Source organism: Nannospalax galili, unplaced genomic scaffold (assembly GCF_000622305.1).
Source record: "Nannospalax galili isolate Female #2095 unplaced genomic scaffold, S.galili_v1.0 scaffold217, whole genome shotgun sequence".
NCBI lineage: Eukaryota > Metazoa > Chordata > Mammalia > Rodentia > Spalacidae > Nannospalax > Nannospalax galili.
Window position 1 is genome coordinate 865,180 of NW_008340643.1, and position 22,180 is coordinate 887,359.

The window sequence follows — 22,180 nt, forward strand, 5'->3', positions numbered from 1 at the left end:
ACCTAACTGATTTTCCTGGTAAGCTATTTTAAAGGATGGTTGCTTTTTAAAAAAATCAATTACGTTATAAATTTCCTGTGGAATGACTCCACTTATGCTAGGAAATCAATCTACTACACACATTTCACATGTTTAAATATTTAAAAGATCCAGTGGCTTGATGTCTACCTAAACATGAGGCAAAATGCAAACATTTTGTAACTAAAACAAATCTTACAGTAGGGAGCTTGGTTTTCAGCTGGTATGGACAAAAAATCAATTACGTTATAAATTTCCTGTGGAATGACTCCACTTATGCTAGGAAATCAATCTACTACACACATTTCACATGTTTAAATATTTAAAAGATCCAGTGGCTTGATGTCTACCTAAACATGAGGCAAAATGCAAACATTTTGTAACTAAAACAAATCTTACAGTAGGGAGCTTGGTTTTCAGCTGGTATGGACAAAATCTGGGTGTGTCAAGGCACTTGGCTGGCCTTTTTCAGACTGCTCATGCGTTGGCTAACACACACACACACTCTGTCTCTCTGTCCCACATTATTGCTTTCATATTTTGTCACTTACTATATTTATTCTTTTAAACAATTACCAAGAATATTTCTTGAGGAGTAACACTGGTCCTGAGCAATTCCTGTAAAAGTGTGGATATGGACTCCTTTGCTTTCAATGCAGAGTAAAATAATTGATCAGAGCTGTGTTTTAATGAATAACTAGTAACTCTTTTGAATGTTGATGAATGGTGACACAATTCAAAGCAGAGTCCTGAGGGCACAGCTGCCTTTCTCCCTTGACTCAACATTGGGTCCTACAATCCTGTTTGTGTAGCTCTACCACCAGGGCATCCAGAAGCCAGGCTGGGACTAGAAGCAGTGTGTATTCACAAAGCCCTGCTTACCATTCCATGTAGGAATGATTTTGAAGACATTACCACCACTGAGTTTGCTGAAAGCTATTCATTTGGAAGAAAAATATTCTAGTGTGTTGGGCCCTGCAAGATTAACAACTGGGGAACAAACTGACATGGCCAATAGAGCATGGGCTTTGATGGCTTGCAGTCTAGGGTTTGAATCTTCAGTCCATGACTTAATAACTCATACCAATGACAGTCATGTTTTCACTCTATACCAGGCATTCATAGCGTCTTATTTCATCTTTATGAATACCCTATGAAGCAGGCACCTTTGTATTTCCTAATTTACAAAGGAGGAAACTGAGGCATAGAAATGTTAAGGCACTGGCCCAAACCCCAAGTTAGCAATGGATGTAGGAGGATGGTGGCTAAATTGAAACTCCAACAGACAGACTGGTTTCAGAGAATGTGTAAATGTGATCCAATTTTCCCCTGTTGAGACTGTTTCCTCATATAGAACACGAATATAATGATTCCTATGCTGAGAGGAATGGGAAGATGTCTGAACACTCCCAGGCATGGGAAATGATTGCTATTATTTAAACAAATGAATGAAAAGCAATAGAAGTTCATTTTCATACAACTGAGGGTGGAATGCGAATTGACTCATAGCAGTTCTAGGATATATGGTATACTAGTGAGAATACAGAAGCAGGAATCAGAGAAACCATGTGCTGCTCTTGTGTGATGTGCAGCAAGAAGCTGTGAGATCTTAGACAAGCTATTCAGCAGCTCTAGGCTTTGTTCTGTCATCAGCTAAAGGATGGTGTTAAACCACTTATCTCTAAGGACACTCAGTTCCAGTTATTAGTCTCAATTTAGAGTACTGTTCTCAGTTCCTATAGGTTCTAGCTATAAATTTCTCTTTAACTCCTTTGTCTTCCCATTATAGTAAGTTCTAAGCTTTTTGAAGTCTTTGGGGAAAAATTCATTCAGTGAAGGTATTGGAGGAATACATATAAGAGAACCTCTTATCCGGTAAATATAAGAAAATTCAGCACATTTAAGTTCTTGATGCTGTTTAGACTTGTGAGCTAGAATACCACACATAACCAAAGAACTTAAGCAGCTACCATAATGAAAACTCATGATTTCTTTCCCAGTGATTTATTCTCCAGCTTTGCCAAGCAATATGGACAGATCAATATATCTGTCTTCTTGTCTGTGGTTGCTATTGGTCTTCAAGGTGTATGTTTAATGGCAATTGAATCAAGCTGTTTAGAGGAAAACTATTTTCTTGTATCTGACCATATGCCATACTGCATTGAGAACTTTTAGAGTAACATTTTCTTGAAATTTCCCAAAGTCATAAAAATAAGCCTTACCAGAAGGTGGTAATAAACTGGAATTATCAGCATTTTCTGTCAAGGAAAATGGTGATTTAGTATTAGTTAAGTTTGCTCACATATTTGTAGGAGATTAACATTTTTAATGAAAATGAATGAAAATTGAGCTGCAAATAACCACCAAAAGAGGGCAGCATGTTAATTCACCATTATTTTCAACACTGATTAGTATTTCTTTTCAGTTAGTTCTCTACAAAGACGGGTTTTTGGTGAAGCAGTTCTTCCAGTTTTTAACTCTTTTCGTGTGTGTGTGTGTGTGTGTGTGTGCGTGTGTGTGCGTGTGTGTGCGTGTGTGTGCGTGTGGCGTATAGTTTATGCAGACTTGTGGGGGGGAGGGAGTGCCTATGCATGCATATGCACTTAACCTTACCTTTTTCTTTTCTTTTTGAGACAGGGTTTCCCACTGAACCTGAAGCCCACTGTTTCAGCAAGGCGGGCAGGGCAGCAAGCTCCTAGGATCTATCTCTGACCCCCAGTGCTGGAGTTAGAAGCACATGAGACCATGCTGAGTTTTGACATATGTGATGGGGATTTGAACTCAGGTCATCTTGCTTTTACAACAAGCACCCTTATACACTGAGCCATTTCACCAGGCCCCCAAATTTTAACTACAGATGGCACTGTTTATACTATGTTATATAACAGTTTGGTGCATTTCAAACTAAGGAGATGGCTAAGAATTTAAGTTGTTGATCAATGTTCATTAAATATGTAGAAAGAAATGAGTACATCTGCGTGAATTAACTTTTACTAACTGTGCTTTCTTTAACACAGACTTTATGCTTATTATGCCATGACTCTCTTATGAGTTGGACTAGATCAGTCACCTTCTGAATGTGTAAGCTACAAGAGTTACTGAGTTTTTTTGTTTTGGAAAAATGTTCAGATCCCTTAAAAGAAAAGTAATTCGATTTTCTTCTGTTGAAGAATAATTCAGCTTGGGACTGGAGTGATGGCTCAGTGGTTAAGAGCACTTACTGCTCTTGTAGAGGTCCTGGGTTCATTTCCCAGCACCCACATTGAACAGTTCACAACTTCCTGAAACTCCAGTCCCAGAGGATCCAATGCTCTCTTCGGACCACATTAGCACCTTCATGCATATAGTGCATATACACATATACATAAAATAAAAATATCTTTTTTATTTTTAAAATATTCTATTTATTATTTTCATTTAGTGTGTATGAGTGTATTGCCTGCATGTATGTAAGTGTACCAGTGTCATGCAATGTCCACAGAGGTCAGAAGAGGGCGTCAGATTCCCAGGAACTGGAGGTACAGATGGTTGTTATCTGCCATATGGGTGTTGGGCATCAAACCCAGGTCCTCTGCAAGAGCAGTCAGTGCTCTTAACCTTAAGCCATCTCTCCAGCCCCAAAGAAATATATCTTAAAAATAATACATGCTTATTGGAGAAACTTCTGAAATAACAGATAAAAGAAGAAAATAAAACCCACATATAATTATACCACCCAGAGATAAATGACAATATTTGAGCATATATTGTTCTGTATATAAGTATATGAATATATGCGCACATATATTTATATGCATGATAATAAGGATCAAATCACATAAAGTATGTATAAGTTGGTTTTTCTTATGTTAGTATATCCTGAAAATTGTCTTGTATCATTAAACAATTTGATTGCTATCTAGCATTTCACTGATTAAATGCACCATTTAGCTATATTTTTATCTTTAAATTTGTCCTAAAATTTCCTTTTAAGGATTTTGATATGGACAATTATTCACGATTGCAACCAATCCTAGATTTTTGCATACAGGCTTGGAATTTCTTTCAGGAATTCCAAGAAATTTGATTGTCAAAATAACCTAAAAAGGCGTAGTGGCTCATGCCTTTAATCACAGAGCTAGGAAGGCAGGGGCAGTTCGATCTCTGTGAGATGGAAGCCAGCTTGGACTACATAGGGAGTTCCAGGCCAGCTGAGGCTACAAGAAGATCCTGTCTCCAAAAAATCCCCACAAAACCCCCAAACAGATAAACAAATAACCTAAAGACAACTTGAACCAATCTGTACTACTCTTTGCTGTACACAAGACTGTCACTCCTGTAAATGTTCACTCACATGAAGTAGTATCTTATAAACAAATTTTAAAAATTACAGAACAGTAATTCTTTTTAGTGTTTTTTTGAATGTATTTATTTTTATTTTATGGGGATGAGTGTTTTGCCTGCATGCATGTAAGTGCACCCATGCTATGCAATACCGGTGGAGGCCAGAAAAGGGCATGAAATTCCCTGGACCTGGAGTTACAGACAGTTGTTAGTTGCTGTGTTGGTGTTGGGAACTGAACCCAGGTCCTCTGCAAGAGTAACCAGTGCACTTAACTGACGAGCCATCTCTCCATTCCTGTTAATGGTATTTTGACATAATGGATAGGCACAAATAAATGTGTTTTGATGCTAAGGACTAAAACTCCTTCCTTGACAAGTTTGGCTGGCAGTAGACCCAATGATTTCAACCTTTCCTATGGCCAAATCTTTTGACATCACAGAAAAAGGGGCTGATTTGAGTTTCATCTCTTTCATAGGTGTTAGAGGAAATAGGCCATTTTAGAATAAGAGAAGAGCCATAGTAGAAATGGGAGTTTCCTGGGAGACCCATACAGCACATGGATAGGCAGGCTAGAGGTGTGGCCTCACAATCAGGCACTAAAACTTGATCACGTTATACATGTTGAGGATGGTGTGCTAATACACACCTGAAATCCCAGCACTTGGGAGGCTAAAATAGGAGGATGGTGAGTTCAAGGACAGCCTGGTCTACAGAGGGTTACCCTATCTGAAATCAAAAATGTAAAAACAAAAGAAAAGAAAAAAAATAGATGTTGAATTTTAGTACAGGCTAGAGCTTGCTTCTATGATGATGGTAGCTCTCACTAGGATAGTGATATACTTTGATGAAAGGAAGGAATCTAGTGAATTAAACAGCTCAGTAATGGACATTTATTCACTTTTTCTATCTCAGAACTTTCAGTATAATGTTCACATTACCCTTCCTAATCTGACATAGCAATACATGCCCCCTCCCATTGCTTTACATGTCCCTAACTACCAGCCTGGGTTTGTCTGGGGCTCTCCCCCATTCATTTCCCACTTACAATAAAGACAGGGTTGTCACTTCGAATGAGTCTTATATTTGAACTCCATGTCACTTATAGAACACAAAATATTTGCATTGTTAAAAAGTTTCATAAACAAAGAAAGGAAAAACATTTAAAGTTTTTCAGATTTTTCTTTGAAAACCTACAAAGCAAATCTTAAAGTATTACTCATTTATTTATCATGATTTAAATCCATAAATAAAATTATTGGAATCTGTCTTTGAAATTTACTTAATATGACTCTAATGACTTTTGGGGGTCTTTTTGAGGCAGGGTCTCCCTGTAGCCCCAACTAGCCTGGAACTCACTATGTAGGCCAGGCTGGCCTTGAACTTACAGAAATCTGCCTGCCTCTGCCTCCTGAGTGCTGGGACTAAAGGCGTGTGCCATCACGCCCGGCTTGACTCTGATGATTTTTAAAAACAAAGTCCATATATTCCAATTATAGTGAACATACATTTAGAATGGAAGTCAAACAGAACCAGAAGAATTGAAAACTCAAGACAATAGCCCCTTGGATGGAGAGTCTTTCCCTGTGTCACCTCCTTGGCACTTTTTTTCAATGTTATTACCACCACCTCCTAAATTCTGTCACATGGCTAAGTGTGGTCCTAGTATTGCCATGTCATTGCCTCTCCAACTCAATATATCCAAGCACTCAGCCCTCATTGCTCCATATAATTTTGAAACTTGATCTATTCTTGAACGTAATAGTATTGCTGCTAACATTGGTTAATTAACTAATTCAATACAAAATTCAATGTATCCATCTCCTGTTGCAGCTCTGACAAATTACCATAAACCTTGTGACTTACAGCATAAGTTTGTTATCATAGAGTTTTGTAGGTCAGAAATCTACTACACAACTTACCACACTAACATCAGGTTGATAATCTACATTCCTATCTGGGGGGCTCTAGCAAAGAATCCATCTCCTGCTTATTTGGGTTATCAGTCAACTATGGTTCCTTGGAGCTGTAGGATTGAGATCCTTGTATTTTTTGTTGGCTGTAGACTGAAGGCCATTCTGAATCTCACAGTCATGCTTCTTACCTCATGTCTTATTCTTCTGTTGTCAAAGTCAGCAATGATTGGAGAGGGGAGTTCTCATGTGCCTTCCCTCTGACTCACTTCCTCTGTCACTTTTTTTCACTCTCTCATGATTTGACTGGGTTTGCCCAGGTCGTCTCTGATCATCTCATGGTCATTTCACACTAATTACCTCTGCAAAGTCCTTTATGCCATTTAAGATCTAACCTTGTCTTTTAAAACTGGGAGTTTAAAAAGATTATACCTTTATGTCTATTCCTTGGCCCTCTATAGTATTCTTTGGCTACAGAAACTGACAGAGATGGCTGTCTCCTCTTTATATCTTAAAGTATTTATTGTCTGTGCCATTTACTTGACATTTTGATATGTTCTTTAACATTTCTACTATGTCTTGGGCTAGGTAAACTATAAAAAGTAAAAGCTTGTTGTTTATAATTGAGGGGCTGCATCTGCTAAGGGTCTTCCTGCTGTGTCATACATAGAAGAAAGACAAATGAAGTCACAAGAGACTGATAACCAACTCACTACAGTGAGAATGGCATTGATCATTCAAGAGGGTAAGGCCCTCATGACCTAATCACTTCTCAAAGGTTCCACCTTTCGAAAGTATTACAAAGGCAATTGAATACCAACATGAGTTTTGGATGGGGGCATTCTAACCATAGCATACTGTATGTCTTGCTTTCCCAAGCTGCCAAGTAACTTGATACTTCGTCTATTATCCTCGGCAGTCCAGGCCAGCATCGTGATGTATCTTGTAGCTATTAAAAAAACATTTTTTAAGTGACTGACAAACTCATTAAGAAATTTCTATCATAATGGAGTAAGACCCTGTGTTTGATTCCTAACACAAACAATTAATTAATTAATTAATTGAAAGGAGATCTCTATCAGTCAGGGATCAAATTAGGAACCCATGACAGTTCGACAAAGAGGAGAAAATTAACTGAGAGAAACAGTGCAAAGGTGGAGGGCTGGAACAATCCAAAGGTCAGCAATACTAGAAAGCTGTTGCCACTTCTAGAACTGGAGGAAGAAGAAGGGACATGAAATTCTAGATCTCAGGGAAGAGAGACACAAAGCAGAAGCTGAGACCACAGAGAGATGGGGGCTGTCTCATGAGACAGCAGTCATGGAGGACACCAGTCTGAGAAAGATAAACACGCCACCTTTTCTTTTCCCCCAGCATTCCATTCTCTTTTCCATCGCCACTTGTTGGCGAAACCTACCTGAATGCCAGTTGGCAAGGGCTTGATCCTTGTGAGGCAAAGCACAGGAAGGAATGACTAGAGAATGGACCTGAGCATGAGGTAAAACGACTCAGGCAGAGTTTGTGAAGACTTGAGACTCCTTCTTGGATGACTATTACTCCAAATGTGAAGTGTGGAGTAGCAGTTATGACTGCTAATCACAGCAGAAAGATCACATAACAGAGCTTACAAATGTGTGCTAAAATTTCCATTCAAATTCATATAAAAGCTATGTGAAGTCAGCAATTATGAGTCCCCATTGCCTGCAGTTAAAACCTCAATAATAGCCCCACTATTTCCTGCTCTCCTTTGTCTTATGGTCCCTCCCTTCTCCCTGTAACCACCTTCTGAACAAACTTCTTGCACATAAGTTCTTCAAGGCCATATCTAGGTGTTTCTGGAGTGTTCATGTTCCTCTCTGCTATTAAACATGGTGGTAGACATTAAGACTTTGTGCTGGACAGCTTCAGTTGTCAACTTGACACACCTGGGAAGAGAGAGCCTCAACTGAGGAAGGAACGCCCATCAGATTGGCCTGTGGGTGTTCCTGTGGAGCATTTTCTTGACTGCGGGTTGGTATAGGAGTTCCCAGCCTCTGTGGGTGGTAGCATCCCCGGGCAGGTGGGCCTATATTATATAAGAAAGCAGGCTGAGCATGGGTTTCTCCATGGTCTGTGCTTCAGTTCCTGTCTCTTGGTTCCCGCCATGAGTTCCTGCCATGGCTTCCCTAGTGATAGATTGTGACCTGGGAATTGTAAGCTAAAATAAGCCCCTCCCAAGTTTTTGTTCAGAGTGTTTTATCACAGCAATAGAAAGCTAAGTAGGACCAACTTCAAATGTGAGATGGTTGTCTTAAAGTTGACTGTGGTAATGCCAATGAGTCTTTACTTTTAACACATCAGCCCCTAAATTGGATGGGGGGAAAATAAAGGTTTCTCTTCTAGAAATGGACTTGAAAAGGATACAACTAGGCCCCCTAGCATGAATATTTTCGACCTAACTGAAACTTGTAATCCAGTGGCAGTCTTCCTCTGGATTGAGTTACTATTCCATAGAGAGATGATTGAAAAACAGGCCACCACGCCTAGGCACTCTTATATGGGAACCCTAAACAAGACAATATTTTTCTGTCATTATATTGGATTTGCAGGACTTGGAATAACAAATACTCTTTTATAGACTAAATTTTCAAATTTTACTACATGAGCAAAAAGATAAATAAAAGCATTCTTAATTTGGCACATCCAAAGCATGTTTACTTGAGCTGTGACTGTCTCACATCACACTGCTCTTACATAACATATTTATTAAAAGATTAATAATGACATCACTAGAGAAAACTTTAGCCCTTAGCTGATGGAACTTCGCAAAGAAAAAATGGTCAGGCATTCTAGGTGGGCTTTGGCCACAATGGGAAGATGGTGATCCTCTATCTTCCAGAACTGGCCTTAAGTATTTCAGTGGTTTAAGGACCATCCCTCCCTCAAGGGTCTAAGAGATAGATTTGGGGGTAGCTATACATTCCTTGAAATAAAATACAATTTTACATATGTATTCTTAGGCATTTATTTTTCTGGTAAGAGTATAGTTCCCAAAGGGAGAGTTTTTCATTAACAAGCATTTATATAGCATTGATACAGCCAGGAGCTACATAAATATTTTTACTTAGCTCTCGTAACAACCATATGAAGTAAGCCTTCCACACTATATAGTGAAGATCTTCAATAAGTCATGCCATCTGCATAGCAGGCTGTACTATGAAAATGCCAGAAGTAATACACAGTAAGTACCATTCCTGTCAGTCATTAATACACTGGGGCTCTCTCCAGTCCTCCTTTTCTCAGTGACTTGTCTAAAAATGATTTCTTCCCATTATGTGCAAGACTTTGACCTCAGTTTCGTTTATTAAAATAGTGTCTTATTTACTTTTTTATTGCCTGTATGTATGTAACCGCACCTGTATAGTGCAGTGCCCACGGAGGTCAGAAGAGGGCATCAGATTCCCCTGGAACTAGAGTTATGGATGGTTGTTAACCATCATGTGGGTCCTGGGAACTGAACCCAGGTCCTCTGCAGGAGCAGTCAGTGCTCTTAACCGCTGAGCCATCTCTCCAGCCCCAGTTCCTTTTTCCTTTAGTTATTTGCTTCCAGTTTTGAAAACATCTGTAGGATAGCTTTGGAAACATGTGAGTAGAGAGGCAGAGCGCTTCAGAAAACTATGATGACCACAGCTTAAGAACTTAGGTTTCAGGCTGGAGAGATGGATCAGCACTTAAGAGCACTGGTTGCACTCGCAGAAGACCCTGGGTTAGTTCCCAGCACCCACATGGTGTATAACAATCATCCATTAATAACAGTTCCAGGGGATCCAGTGCCCTTTTTGGACCTCTACAGGCATTGTACCATACAGGTGCACTTACATATGTACAGGTAAAATACTCATACACATAAGAAAGAACTTATGTTTCATAAGTTTTGTATAAAGTCAAGAACAGGTGAAGTTTCAATGAAGAAAATAAAATGAACATCTAATCAAGATTATTTTAGGTTGTTCATGGAATGCAGTCTCCCTTAGGCTCATGGTCTCGCTTCTAAAATATTAATATTTTTCCCAAGTCAGGCATGATAGCATATATCTGTAATCCTAGGTCCTGAGAGGCCGACATAGAAAGATCTTGCGTTTCAAACCAGTCTTGACTACATAATGAGATCCTATCTCTAAATACATAGTTAATAAAAATATTGTTTCAAATTATAACTATTATATGTGGTTATGTGGAGAAAATTATAAAGTACAGAAAAATATAATGAAAAACATTAAGATATTCATAATCTTACCTCTAAAAGATAATCCTAGATGACTGAAAGGATCTTTTTACTATCTTTGGGCCAGCTGTGGAAGTGAAATAACTGAACAGAGCCTTGGGAGATGTGAGCATCCTATTTTATTTCAAATTATTAACAGATACAAAATCGAACTCTTTGGCATTCTATATGCACACTGGTTTTATGATGTATCATCTTGGCTAGGCTAACTGTACTTCTCAGAATTCCCTTTCCTTCATGTGTCTAGTGAATATGAATTTCAAGAGAGCTTCATAGGGAGATCTAGGAAGACATGGATCATCAGCCATTGTGTAGCTCAAACAATGACAATTACCAGCGGCCTCACCCTATTACTATGAACGAACTAGACCTATAACTGCTTCACTTTCCTCTGGATATTTCATCTGCGAAACTTCTGGGTCAGATGTATACTTAAATTCGTGATGAAGCGTTATATTTCTGCAGGACATCCATACCACCAAGGTCAAGGGCAGCAAGAACCAACATGGGGCTCATTTTATTCTCATGTACTATAATTCATGCCTATGGCTTCCTTCTTGCTATTCTTGTTCTCCCATCTTACATTCACCCTCCCTTCCCACCTGCCTGCTCTAATGATGTAAATTTCCAGTAGGAAATCCCTTGTGGGGGGTTGGTGGGGGTAAAGGAGGGAGGGAAGGCAGGGTGGGGGGACAGAGGGGGACACTTTATTGTCTTACATGATTGAACCTGGCTTATACAGTTTGAAATAGGAAACTTCTGAGACAATGAGTAAATAATCTATAGCTGTGCTATCCAACATGGCAGTCACCAGCCATATGTGGCAATTTAAGTTTATATTAGCTATTTAATTAGGCAGACACTTCGTCTGTTGCTGCCATGCCCCTGTTATTGCTGCAGTGTACTAAATAAACTTGTATTTTTTTCTAAAAGCAATTTAAATTACCTAAATAATTTAAAAAACAGTCGCAGTGCCCTAGTCAAAGTTCAAATGTTCAATAGTCACATGTGACTGGTGGTCACTGTACTGGGCAGCACAGATATGCACCACTTCTATCATCACAAAAATTCCTAGCAGACAATTCTGGTCTGTAATGATAATGGTTTGTTGTTTTCACTAAATTCTTACAATGTGTCAGATGCATTTACAAGCATCTATTTCACATGTATTCAGTGACAAAACTCTTTGTGATAAGTATTGACACATTATGGAAAAGAGAACTCAAGCATAAGGTAAATACCCTGTTAAGTTCAGAGGTTAGGATTTGACCCTATAAAGTCCAGGACCTAGAACTTTTAACCTTTTGTCCCACTGTGGTCATCACAGTGACCTGGCTTGGTGCAAAGGGAGTAGGGGGCTCTGGTGGAGCTTTCTACCCTCAAACAACTCTAACTTGAACTATGGGAATCTCAGTAGTGATCACAGTAAATTATTTTTTAAATATTTTATTTATTTATTTATTTAGTTAGTTAGTTAGTTATTTTATGTGTATGAGTGTATTGCCTGCATGTATGTGAGTGCACCTGTGTCGTACAATGCCGGAGGTCAGAAGGGGGCTTTGGATTCCCCTGGAACTGGAGTTAAGGATTTTCATAGCCGCCATGTGGGTGCTGGGACTCGAACCCGGGACCTCTGCAAGAGTAGTCAGTGCTTTTAACCGCTGAGCCATCTCTCCAGCCCCATAAGAAATTCTTATAGTTTCTCTGGAGTATGTGAATCTAGGATCCCTTTTTTTTTCTTATTTTGGTTTTCTGAGACAGGATTTCACTATATAGCCCTGGCTGGCCTGGAACTTGCTATGTAGACCAGGCCAACCTTGAATTCTCAAAGATCTGCCTGCCTCTGTCTCCTGAGTGATGAGATTAAAGACATGTGCTACCACACCCAGCCCTGAACTTGGGTTCTTATATGATTTCAAGAAGGAAATCTACTCCAATTTACCCTCAATGGCAGAATGAGACATACCAATAATCCTTGCCAGAAGGGGACAGTTAGTTAGGGTGACATAAGCTGCTTTAATAAACTCTGAATCCTAACAGCCATAAAGAAATGTGTTTGTTTTCCATTTATAAAGTCCAATCAGTAAGCTAAAGCAGAGGACTGAGGGCAGAGGAGTTGTGAGGAGGTGTGTCATTCAGGGACCCAGATTGACAGGGTCACTGATTGCTTTACTGTGAATATTCCAAATTTGCTTGGACAGCAGCATCTAGGTGACAATCAGGGAAAGAGAGTGAGGGGAGTCAGATGGGAGGTTTTTAATGTATAGGCCCAGAAGTGGCACACATGACTTCTGTTCACATCTGTTGGTCAGAATTTATCACTGTTCACATGGTCACTGGTAATTAAAAAGAGGGCTGAGAAATGTGGTCTAATTTTGGAACTGAGGAAGAAACAAGCTTGGGTATTATGCCAGCTACTGTGTGCCATATCAGATTAAGAGGGTGCTATTCAGTAACTAATGCCCATTAAAATAACGGTGGGACAAGATTAATGAGAAAACTCTCACCAGCCATCATTTTATCTTTTGTCTGTAGTCATGACATTGACAAGGACGCCTCCTTTCTCTGTGAGTCACCCCCCCAGATTTGCTCCCAGCAAACATCCAGACCACCATTCTTCCAGGACCCTCGAAGATAGGATTACCATGCGACCGATAGTTCTGTAAATAACTATGTACTAGTAAAAACCACTAAGAAAGGTTAAAATTATAGATATTCCTTCCTGCTGCATGGAAAGCCTACTTAGTTGGAAAAGTTGCATTTTTGGGTTGCCTCTATTTGTAAGCCTGTTTTAACCCTTAACCTTTGCTGTTGTATTTGTAGGTGGAAGACCCTTATCAGGCCTCTAGGTCTTTGTCAATTGATGGTTTCTGTTCTGATGGCTTTTCATTTTAATGTCTTTGGCTTGTCATGGGCTTTGAAAATCTGATCTGAAACTGCAATTTTAACAATCTGTGACTCTGACTTGGTAATCCTTTCTGTATGATTAAAGTCATTAAAATGTCCATTAATTTCTGGTGGATAGACAAGCATGCCTGCTAACCAAGACTTCAATGTGACTAAGAGACTGAGTGATCCAGGAAAACTGACTTGGGTTCAGATCCTGGCTGTCTTGAGTAAGATTCTAACATTTTTCTGCTTATATTTCCTTGCCTGAAAAATGGGGTTGACTACTTTGAATTAAATTATATCACATTTACAAAGAATTTTATCATAAATACAAATCAAATGATGTAATTATTATTCATTCAGATTGTATAATTCTGCATTCTTGAATGAAGTTTACCTTTCTATAATAAAGTATTTCCCCACTGTAAAAATAATGTGGCATCAGTAATTTGTAGAGGGTAATTAAAACATAATGAAGTTTCTCTCATGATTTGCATGTATATGATTTCCATTCTAACTATAAAATATTATAATTATCTAGTCTCTAATGTTTGTTTAGTGAGAATATCTATGAGAACACCGTTTATCTAATTCAAATCAAAGAAACATCAAATGACTAGCCCAAAGTATTTTTTCATGTATTCTCATTTCTTTTTTGAGACAGGGTCTTCCTGTAGCTCCAGCTGGCCTGGAACTGGCTATGTAGATCAGGCTGGCCTTGATCTTACAGAGATCCACTTGCCTCTACCTCCTGAGTGCTGGGATTAAAGGCATGCACCATCATGCCCAGCTATATTCTAATTTTCGGAAAGCCTACTGCATTCGGGTGCTAAAGTTATAGTGGGGGAACAAAAGAGAGCCCTTGGCTTCAAACAGAACTCACACTCCTAGTGATACTGTATAACTCACTAGAAATTTTAAAATTCCACTTTGAAAATGAAAATTCCTCAATAATTCAAATGCATCCTCTCCTGCTTATTTCTCCCAAACCCCAGAATTTGTTAGATGGTACTGTGTATCCAAATCTGTGTAATGACAAAACAAATTTTATATTAATAGCAAGCAAAATTTTCTATGTAGTTGAAAGATAACACAGCTGTGTGGCCAGTTTTTGTTCATTCAATTAAGTATATTATCACAAGCCATTTAAATTTACATATTAAAGCAAGATTAATGGCTGGAGAGACAGCTCAGTGGTTAAGAGCACTGGCTGCTCTTGCAGAGGTTTGATTCCCAGCACCCATATGGTAGCTAACATCCATTTGTAACTCCAGTTCCAAGGGACTCCAGTGACCTTTTCTGACCTCCATGGGCATTGCACAACAGGGATGCACTTACATACATGCAGACAATACACTCATGCATAAAATAAAAATAATAAATAAAATATTAAAATAAAGCAAGATTGGTGTTCATTTTGTATTTTCACCCTTTCCTTCTTTAAATTAAAAATAATTCAATTCTGGGCTAGGGGCTGGAGATATGGCTCAGTGGTTAAGAACACTGGTTGTTCTTGCAGAAGACCTGGGTTCGAATCCCAGCACCCACATGGCAGCTAACAACTTTCCAACATAAAAAAATTTAAAAATTAATAAAATAAAATATAAAAATAATTCAATACTGGACTAAATATGATAGCCCCATGAAATTAATTTTCAATCTATACTCTATGAACCAAACAGGATACTGTGTAAAAGACTAAATATGACTGCTACAACATCATTGCAAAAGCATCTGTAATTCAGCTTGGTGGATTTTTATGGTGCTGTGATCTTACTAACATAATATCTCATCCAAGATCAGCATGTTTCTTGTTATTTCTTGAGATAAGGATGTACTGACTCTCAAGGTACATTTTAATAACATGCTGCCTTGGAACATCAACTTTTTTTGGTCTTTTTGAGACAGGGTCTCCCTGTAACCCCTATGGCACTTGCTATGTAGACCAGGCTAGCCTCGATCTCACAGATATATGCCTTCTTCTGCCTTCCAAGTACTGCGCCTAAAGGCGTGCACCACCATGCCTGCCCTGGAACATCAATTTAATCCCTAGTACTTTAAAACAGTGGAACTGTTGCTTTCATTCCTCAAGCTTCTTTTAATCTGTACCCAGTGCTTTGGGGGTACAAATCCATCCCAGAATGAATGAGTCATGGCAAAGTCATATAAAAACCATGTTCAACAGCCTCAGTGACTAAACATTGGGGAAGTGGTTAAGAACATAAGTTCTAGAAACCCATCATCTCTCCTTTCCAGCTGTGTGAAATTGGAAGTGATTCAAAATGTCCAACCCCAAATAAATACTTTTGGCAGACTGGTACACAGAGTTCTAGGGAGTTTCTTTCTAGATCTTGGTGATACTTCTTTCTGGGAAATCTATAAAATTAATTCATTGCTCATATGAATCTACAGCAAGGGTGCCAGCATGCAGAAGACACATGTAAACTCAGGCAGACAAAAATTCAGGCTAGAATCTTAGCTGAAGAACTATTGGCAGCTGATTACTGCTGGGTGAGGGAGAGCTGATCTTCTTTAAGGGAGTGACTCTAGACAAGATGACTAGACCTCAGTGGATAAACTTGAACTGAGGGATATCTGGGTACACTGACTTGACTCGATAGGCTTTAACATAAATGACAGAATGCATTAAATCCAGTGGGGGGGGGCTATGGGGGATGCAAATGGGGGAGAGTGTATAAAAATGATTAAGATGTTTTGTATGAAATGCACAAAAATTCAATAAAAATACTTTAAAGAAAAAATTAATTAATTGCTTAAAACTCCTGTCTTCCCATCAGCAAAGTGAGGATTAATATAAATTTCTCTACCTCAGTGAGATGACATATGCCAAGGTATTTTGTAAACCATGAAGACCTATAGAAATGTCTAATTGTTGCTGTTGCTACTGTCACTGATATTCTGTGTAAATTATAACTACTGGTTCCTACAATGAGACACCAAGACTTCAACGAGGGGCTAGGGAATGGTGGTACTGGCAGCCTGGGAGTTTACAAGTCAGAAGGAGCCACTCTAGATTTTTTTTTGAAAGCAAGATATTTGTCAGCTCCATTCTAACTTTTAAAGCATTTGAAATTTCCTCATGCTAAAAATGTAGCCTGAAAAAATATGCCTTTGCAGCTGGGGATGTAGAACAGTAATAGAACACTTGCCTAACATGTACAATACCCCAGATTCAATCCTCATCAATGCAAAAAAGAAGACTTTAAGACGTTTCCGCATTCACAACAGGAGCTTTGAATAAGAGTTGGTCTTCATATGGGACTACGGAGATGAATGGTTCTGCTAGAATCACTTGGGCCACTTTAAAGAAGCCCAGTACCCAGGCTGCATCTCTAGATCCCCATCAGAATCTCTGGGGGTAAATGCTTGTGGCAAACTTTCCTAAAACTCACCAGGAGATTCTGATGAACAGCCAGTTTGAGTGTCTGGCATGAGTAATCAGAAACCCAGACATTACACAGGAGTCTCAGAAAGACATTATATCCAAGGCAGAACCCCAATATCCCAGGATAATGAATTAGGAATCTGAGCACCTTCTTATTGGGAGTTTGAGCTCACAGAATGTCAGACTGTTAAAGAATCTCAATGGACCTTCAGTTGAGCTCATGTATACTATAGAGGATGGAAAGCACATCCTTCAATGGGAATCCTTTGCAAGGTATAGCCACCTCACTGAAGTCTATGTACGTATGGAGGGATAGCTTGCATTCTATCAGAACTCAGTAGGTTCAGATAACATGAAGATCATAGGAGCTGTGGGGAAAGATCCATGTTTTAGAATACTTCTAGGCTTTAGTCTACTATCAAAATCAATGCCAATCATCTAACCAGAGTTGAGTGAGTACTTCCTATATACTAGATGCTGTGGAGGACATCAAGGGTGAAAAGTTGTTATCCTTATGCTCATGGATCTAAATAGGTAAAAACCAAGAGAAAAAGTCAAATTCAAGATATGATAATGGCCCTTGACAATTTCAAGTAGTGCCCAGATAAATCTCTAGTGTCTGCTATGTCTTACTTTTAGAACATTTTAAAGTTTATAGACATAATTGAGTTGTAGAAATAACAGCTACAATAAAAATGAATAAAAATTACTGAGCTTCCACTGATGTCTAGAATTGCTTCATCTTTTTTATGGAGCTTCCACTATAGAGGTAGAGGAGAAAGGGATCCTTAAATTTGATGAATGAAAATAATTTTGTTGGGGACAGAGATATAACTCAGCAGTAGAACACAAATACAGCATGCACAGGGCTCTGGGATCAAGCCCCAACATCATACAAAAAAAAATGTGTCTCTTTTGCTCTAAATGGCCCCTGGTTATCTCAATGTCGGCTAAATAAATGCACAAGCTTTTGCTTGCCTCCTCTTTCTTCTGGCACTCAAGATATCATACAGACTGGAAATGGAATACAAGATAAAGAGAGCCTGGATCTGTGAATCCATCCACTGTTCAGCCTGAAGTTCTAAGTGGCCTCTCATCTTGAAGTGTTCCTCAGAGAAATGGTTAATTTTGATGGGATTTAAAATCACCATGAAAACAAACCTCTGAGCATGTCTGTGAGAGAGTTTCTAGATTAGGTTAATTGAGTTGAGAAGATCCACCCTAAATGTAGGTGACACCATATCATAGATTGGGGCCTTGGACTAAATAAAAAGGAGAGAGTTGAGCATATCTCTCAGTTTCTTGACTGTGGATGCAATTTAACCAGCTGCCTCAAGCTCTTGTTGTCATAACTTTGCCACCAAAACGTACTGTACCCTGGAAATGTGAGCCAGAATAAACCCTTCTTTTCTTAACTTGTTTTTGTTGAGTAACTTTTCACAGATATAAGAAAATCAGGCATGGTGGCCCATGCCTTTAATCCCATCACTCAGGAGGCAGAGGTAGGCCCATCTCTGTGAGTTCAAGGCCAGCCTGGTCTACATAGCGAGTTCTAGGCCAGCTGGGGCTACAGGGAGACCCTGTCTCAAAAAGACACCCCCCCAAAAAACAAACATACTCAGTGTTCAATTAGTACCCAGTACTAAAGGCTGCATCTAGTGGGCCATAGTCTTTTATCTCCAAATCCTACTTAACCTTGGAGGTTCCTGTCCCGCTTGTCCAACTCCCTTTAGATCTCACCATCAAGTGTCAGTCACATCCTTCATCTCATTTCTGTGGAGGTTGTTCATGCCATTGACTTTGCAGCCTTGTCCTCCTTCCTGGCTCTCAACACAACTACCTGCTTAGGGACATAAGGCCATTTAGTATCCCTACCCACAAAAGCTGAGAGAGACTTGATAGAGGACCATCTCTGGGCCTCTCTGTCTAATTGTACTGTTTTACCACATCTTACCTCTACACTTGTCCTATATTAACATATAGTCCCTTCAAGGAGTGCTTAAAGGAGTTCAAATGGAAAGTGGGATACAGTGTCTTCTGCTTTTAGTTCCCTTCAAACCTATTGGGAGTCTCTATAATTCCTTGTCACTATTCCACCTGCCAGGGAGAGTCAGGGCCCCGTGGAGTTAACTTCATGCTTGAGCATGGGGCAAGGATGTGGGGGAATTATGAGATTGGTTGAGCATCAGATCAATGCCATGGTGAATACTTCTAATTTTACAGACAGAGATAAAGAAAGGAGATAAAGCACTGGGTTTGATAGTAGAGGGCAATATCAAAGAAGAAAAATGGCAATATTTCAGGAATAGACAGCCCACCTCCTGTTTCACTAACAAATTCCACTGAAGGAAGAACAGACCCAGAGGGGCAAATTATCAGAGGGGAAAATGAAAGAAGGTGAATCCTTGGAGAAGGGGAATTGTAAAGTGACTTATCGCTGGAAATGCCTGCAGAACAGAAAGATTGCTAGACCCAGCCCAGAGAGAAAATTGGGATTATAGCTTATGAGATCACCAAACTGGCTCAAACGTGTAATTTTTTTCCAAATGGGGAAGACAATTCTGCAGGAATGAAATTATAACCATCTTCCACTATTATGTCATCTCATCCTCTGGAAAACAGAATAGTTGTACCTAAAAGACCTCCTTCAAAGACCAAAGAGGAAAAATGGCATTAGCCCAGCCTGGGAAAATTAGAGGCTGGAGGTGAGCAGAGTGACTTGTGAGAGTCCTTTTTGGCATCTGGTAGAATGAAAATGACTCCCATAGGTGTCTTCTAATTAGACAGCTGAGATTGTTGAGGTCTCAGGATTCTCTCTGTTGACTGGTGGCCTCACAAGAGTGTCAGACCCACCTTTCCCTGCTGACAAGAGCTTCGGTTTCCGGGGTGAAGCTACTGTGTTTGCAGCCCAGAGCCCAAGAGCTGGGGAGCCACTCCTCTCTAGTAGCTCACTGCAGGGCTCCCTCTCTTCATCCCAGGGCCTCAGCAATAGGTTCACTCTATCCTCAGACACTTACTGACAGTGCCGGTGGAGTGTGAATAGTACTGGCTACAGATTCTCATGTAAGTCTTCCTAGCTGTGTGTCTCTGAGCAAATGACTTAATTTCTTTGATACTTAATTTCTCTATCTGTAGACTAGGGTGAAAGAATACTCACTGTGAAGAGTTTTGGAGAGTGTTAAATGAGATAATGTTCATAAAGCACTAGAAGAGCATGGCCCGGAGCAGGCTCTGAGTCCTCATTAGTTTTCAAGGCATTAGTCTGTTTGCCAAGCCCGTCCCATCAAGCCTTCAGTCTCCTTTCCTGACTGGCACTGAAGATGTACCAAAAGGACCTGGAGTGCACAGGAAGTCTATGATGAACATCATCCCAGATGGCAAGTATCACCAGGAAAGGATAAAGGGAAAATGGAGTACCAGGGAGAGAGGTTTATGATCTCTGTCTCTGTCTCTGTCTCTCTCTCTCTGTCTCTCTGTCTCTCTCTTTTTCACTCTCTTCACAGAGGAAGGAGTATTTGGCTGAACTTGGAGGGGGATATGCTTCCAAACAGAGATGACCCCAACAAGCAGAGGGAAGGAGCCTTTAAGTGAGCTAGGGAAGAGAGCAAAGCCCATCATGGGGGCACTAACAAACAGGTTACCACTATGGGTACTGGGGGCACAATCCAACTGGGGAACTCCAGGAGATAATTTAGTACATTCTTCAGCAGTGTCCCTCTAAAAGACAAAGAAAAGAAAACTTTCCTTGTCATTGTTTGGACTCAAGATCTCCCCCATGTAACCCTGGCTGACCCTGAACTTGTCATCCTCCTGACTCAGCCTCTTGTATGCTAGGATTACTATGCCCAGTAAGATGGCACATTTAAACATCAGCTCCTCCTATCCCTCACTGCTTTGGGGGAGGGGTTTAACTCCCTGGCACTTTTGGCTTATTCTGTGTATAGGTCATGTATGCTCTCCTGGGCACAGATAATTGTCAGTCAGGCAATTGAAAGCTGTCAACATCAATAGGGACTGTCTACAAGTGAACTTTTGGGTGGACTAAGGGTATATAGATCAATGCATCAATAACAGCTGCTATAAGTGGCTTAGTATTTAACTAGATGAATCCACAGCTCTGGCGCAGCCCATGTATTGGACTCCTACAGCACTGACTTGCAGTGTAGGACTCCATTGTATTTGTTTTGTTCTCATGTCCCACCAACTGGAGTGTAAATTCCCTAGATCAGAAATTATGTTCTCTCAGTAGCCATAACTGCTGGACAAACAGCAGACACTCGTTACCGCACAAATGATAACCAATACTGAAGTAGCAAGTCAGTCCTCTAGGCCTTCTTTGGAGATCAAATCCGAGGCATACTGAACTAAAACAGAAAACAAAAACGCCCACCCCCGATCCAAAGCTCTTTAGTGGGAGATGTGGCTTGGAGGCATCTGGGTTGATCTAAACCAACCAACATTCAGGGATTCACAATATTAAAGATTCTATCATCATTTTGAATATACAGAAGCATGACTAAGAAGCAACTGAGAATCACACAACAGAGGGGTTAAGATGGCTGAAGGGAAGCTGGGTACGGTAGTACATAGTTGTAATCTCAGCACTTGGGAGGTGAAAGCAGGAGAATCAGGATTTCAAGGTCAGTCTCAGCTACATAGTAAGTTTGAGGCCAGCCTGGAAAGCAGTGTAGTAGAGATGATACACATACATACTTTGTGGCTAGGGGGCCTGAATTTGAATCATAATTCTGCAACCTCTTTTAACTAGTCCACCCAGGGTTGAGCTGCTTATCTCTTTTGTGCTTATTTTCTTATTTGTAAAACAAGCTAATGGCAATGTTAATTTCAAAGGGTTACTGGGTGAGTTTTAAAAGATGATCTTTTTAAGGGCTCATAGCAGTGGCTGGCACATGGTGAGTGCTATCAAAGTGATCATTAAATTGTATGAATATATACTTTATGGAGAATTCTAAGGGACTAAGGTGGTTCAGTGGTTAAGAGAGCCTTCTGCACAATCATGAGGACAGGCGTTCAGATCCCAGGACCCATGTAGCAAGTCAGGTGTCCTACAAATGCTTGTAACTCCAGCTCTGAGGGATCCAATGCCCTCTTCTAGTCTCCACACCCACATGCATGCCCATAAACACATACATACACGCACACACACACACACACACACACACCACAAATAAATAAATTCGAAAAGGAAAACAAAAGAAAGTGAAACAAAACAAAACAGAAATCCCAAAATACTTAATTCAGAAAACAGTTTTGCCTTCATGAGTTGATAGACAGACAGACAGACAGACAGACAGACAGACAGCTTTAAAACAGCTCCTCCTGTTGGGAAGATGGGAGGTGGAGGCTTG

At 39.9% G+C, this 22,180-nt stretch overlaps 1 protein-coding gene across 5 annotated transcripts in view; it reads right to left on the reverse strand.

The window, feature by feature from the left end:
- Adgrg2 (adhesion G protein-coupled receptor G2) overlaps positions 1-22,180 on the reverse strand; it is a 95,452-nt gene that overhangs the window by 47,993 nt on the left and 25,279 nt on the right. For all 5 annotated transcript variants that reach the window (XM_029564787.1, XM_029564786.1, XM_029564785.1 and 2 more), the window contains exon 4: positions 2,241-2,276. In XM_029564787.1, coding sequence (XP_029420647.1) covers positions 2,241-2,276 — 36 coding nt within the window. The remainder of the gene's footprint in view (positions 1-2,240; positions 2,277-22,180) is intronic.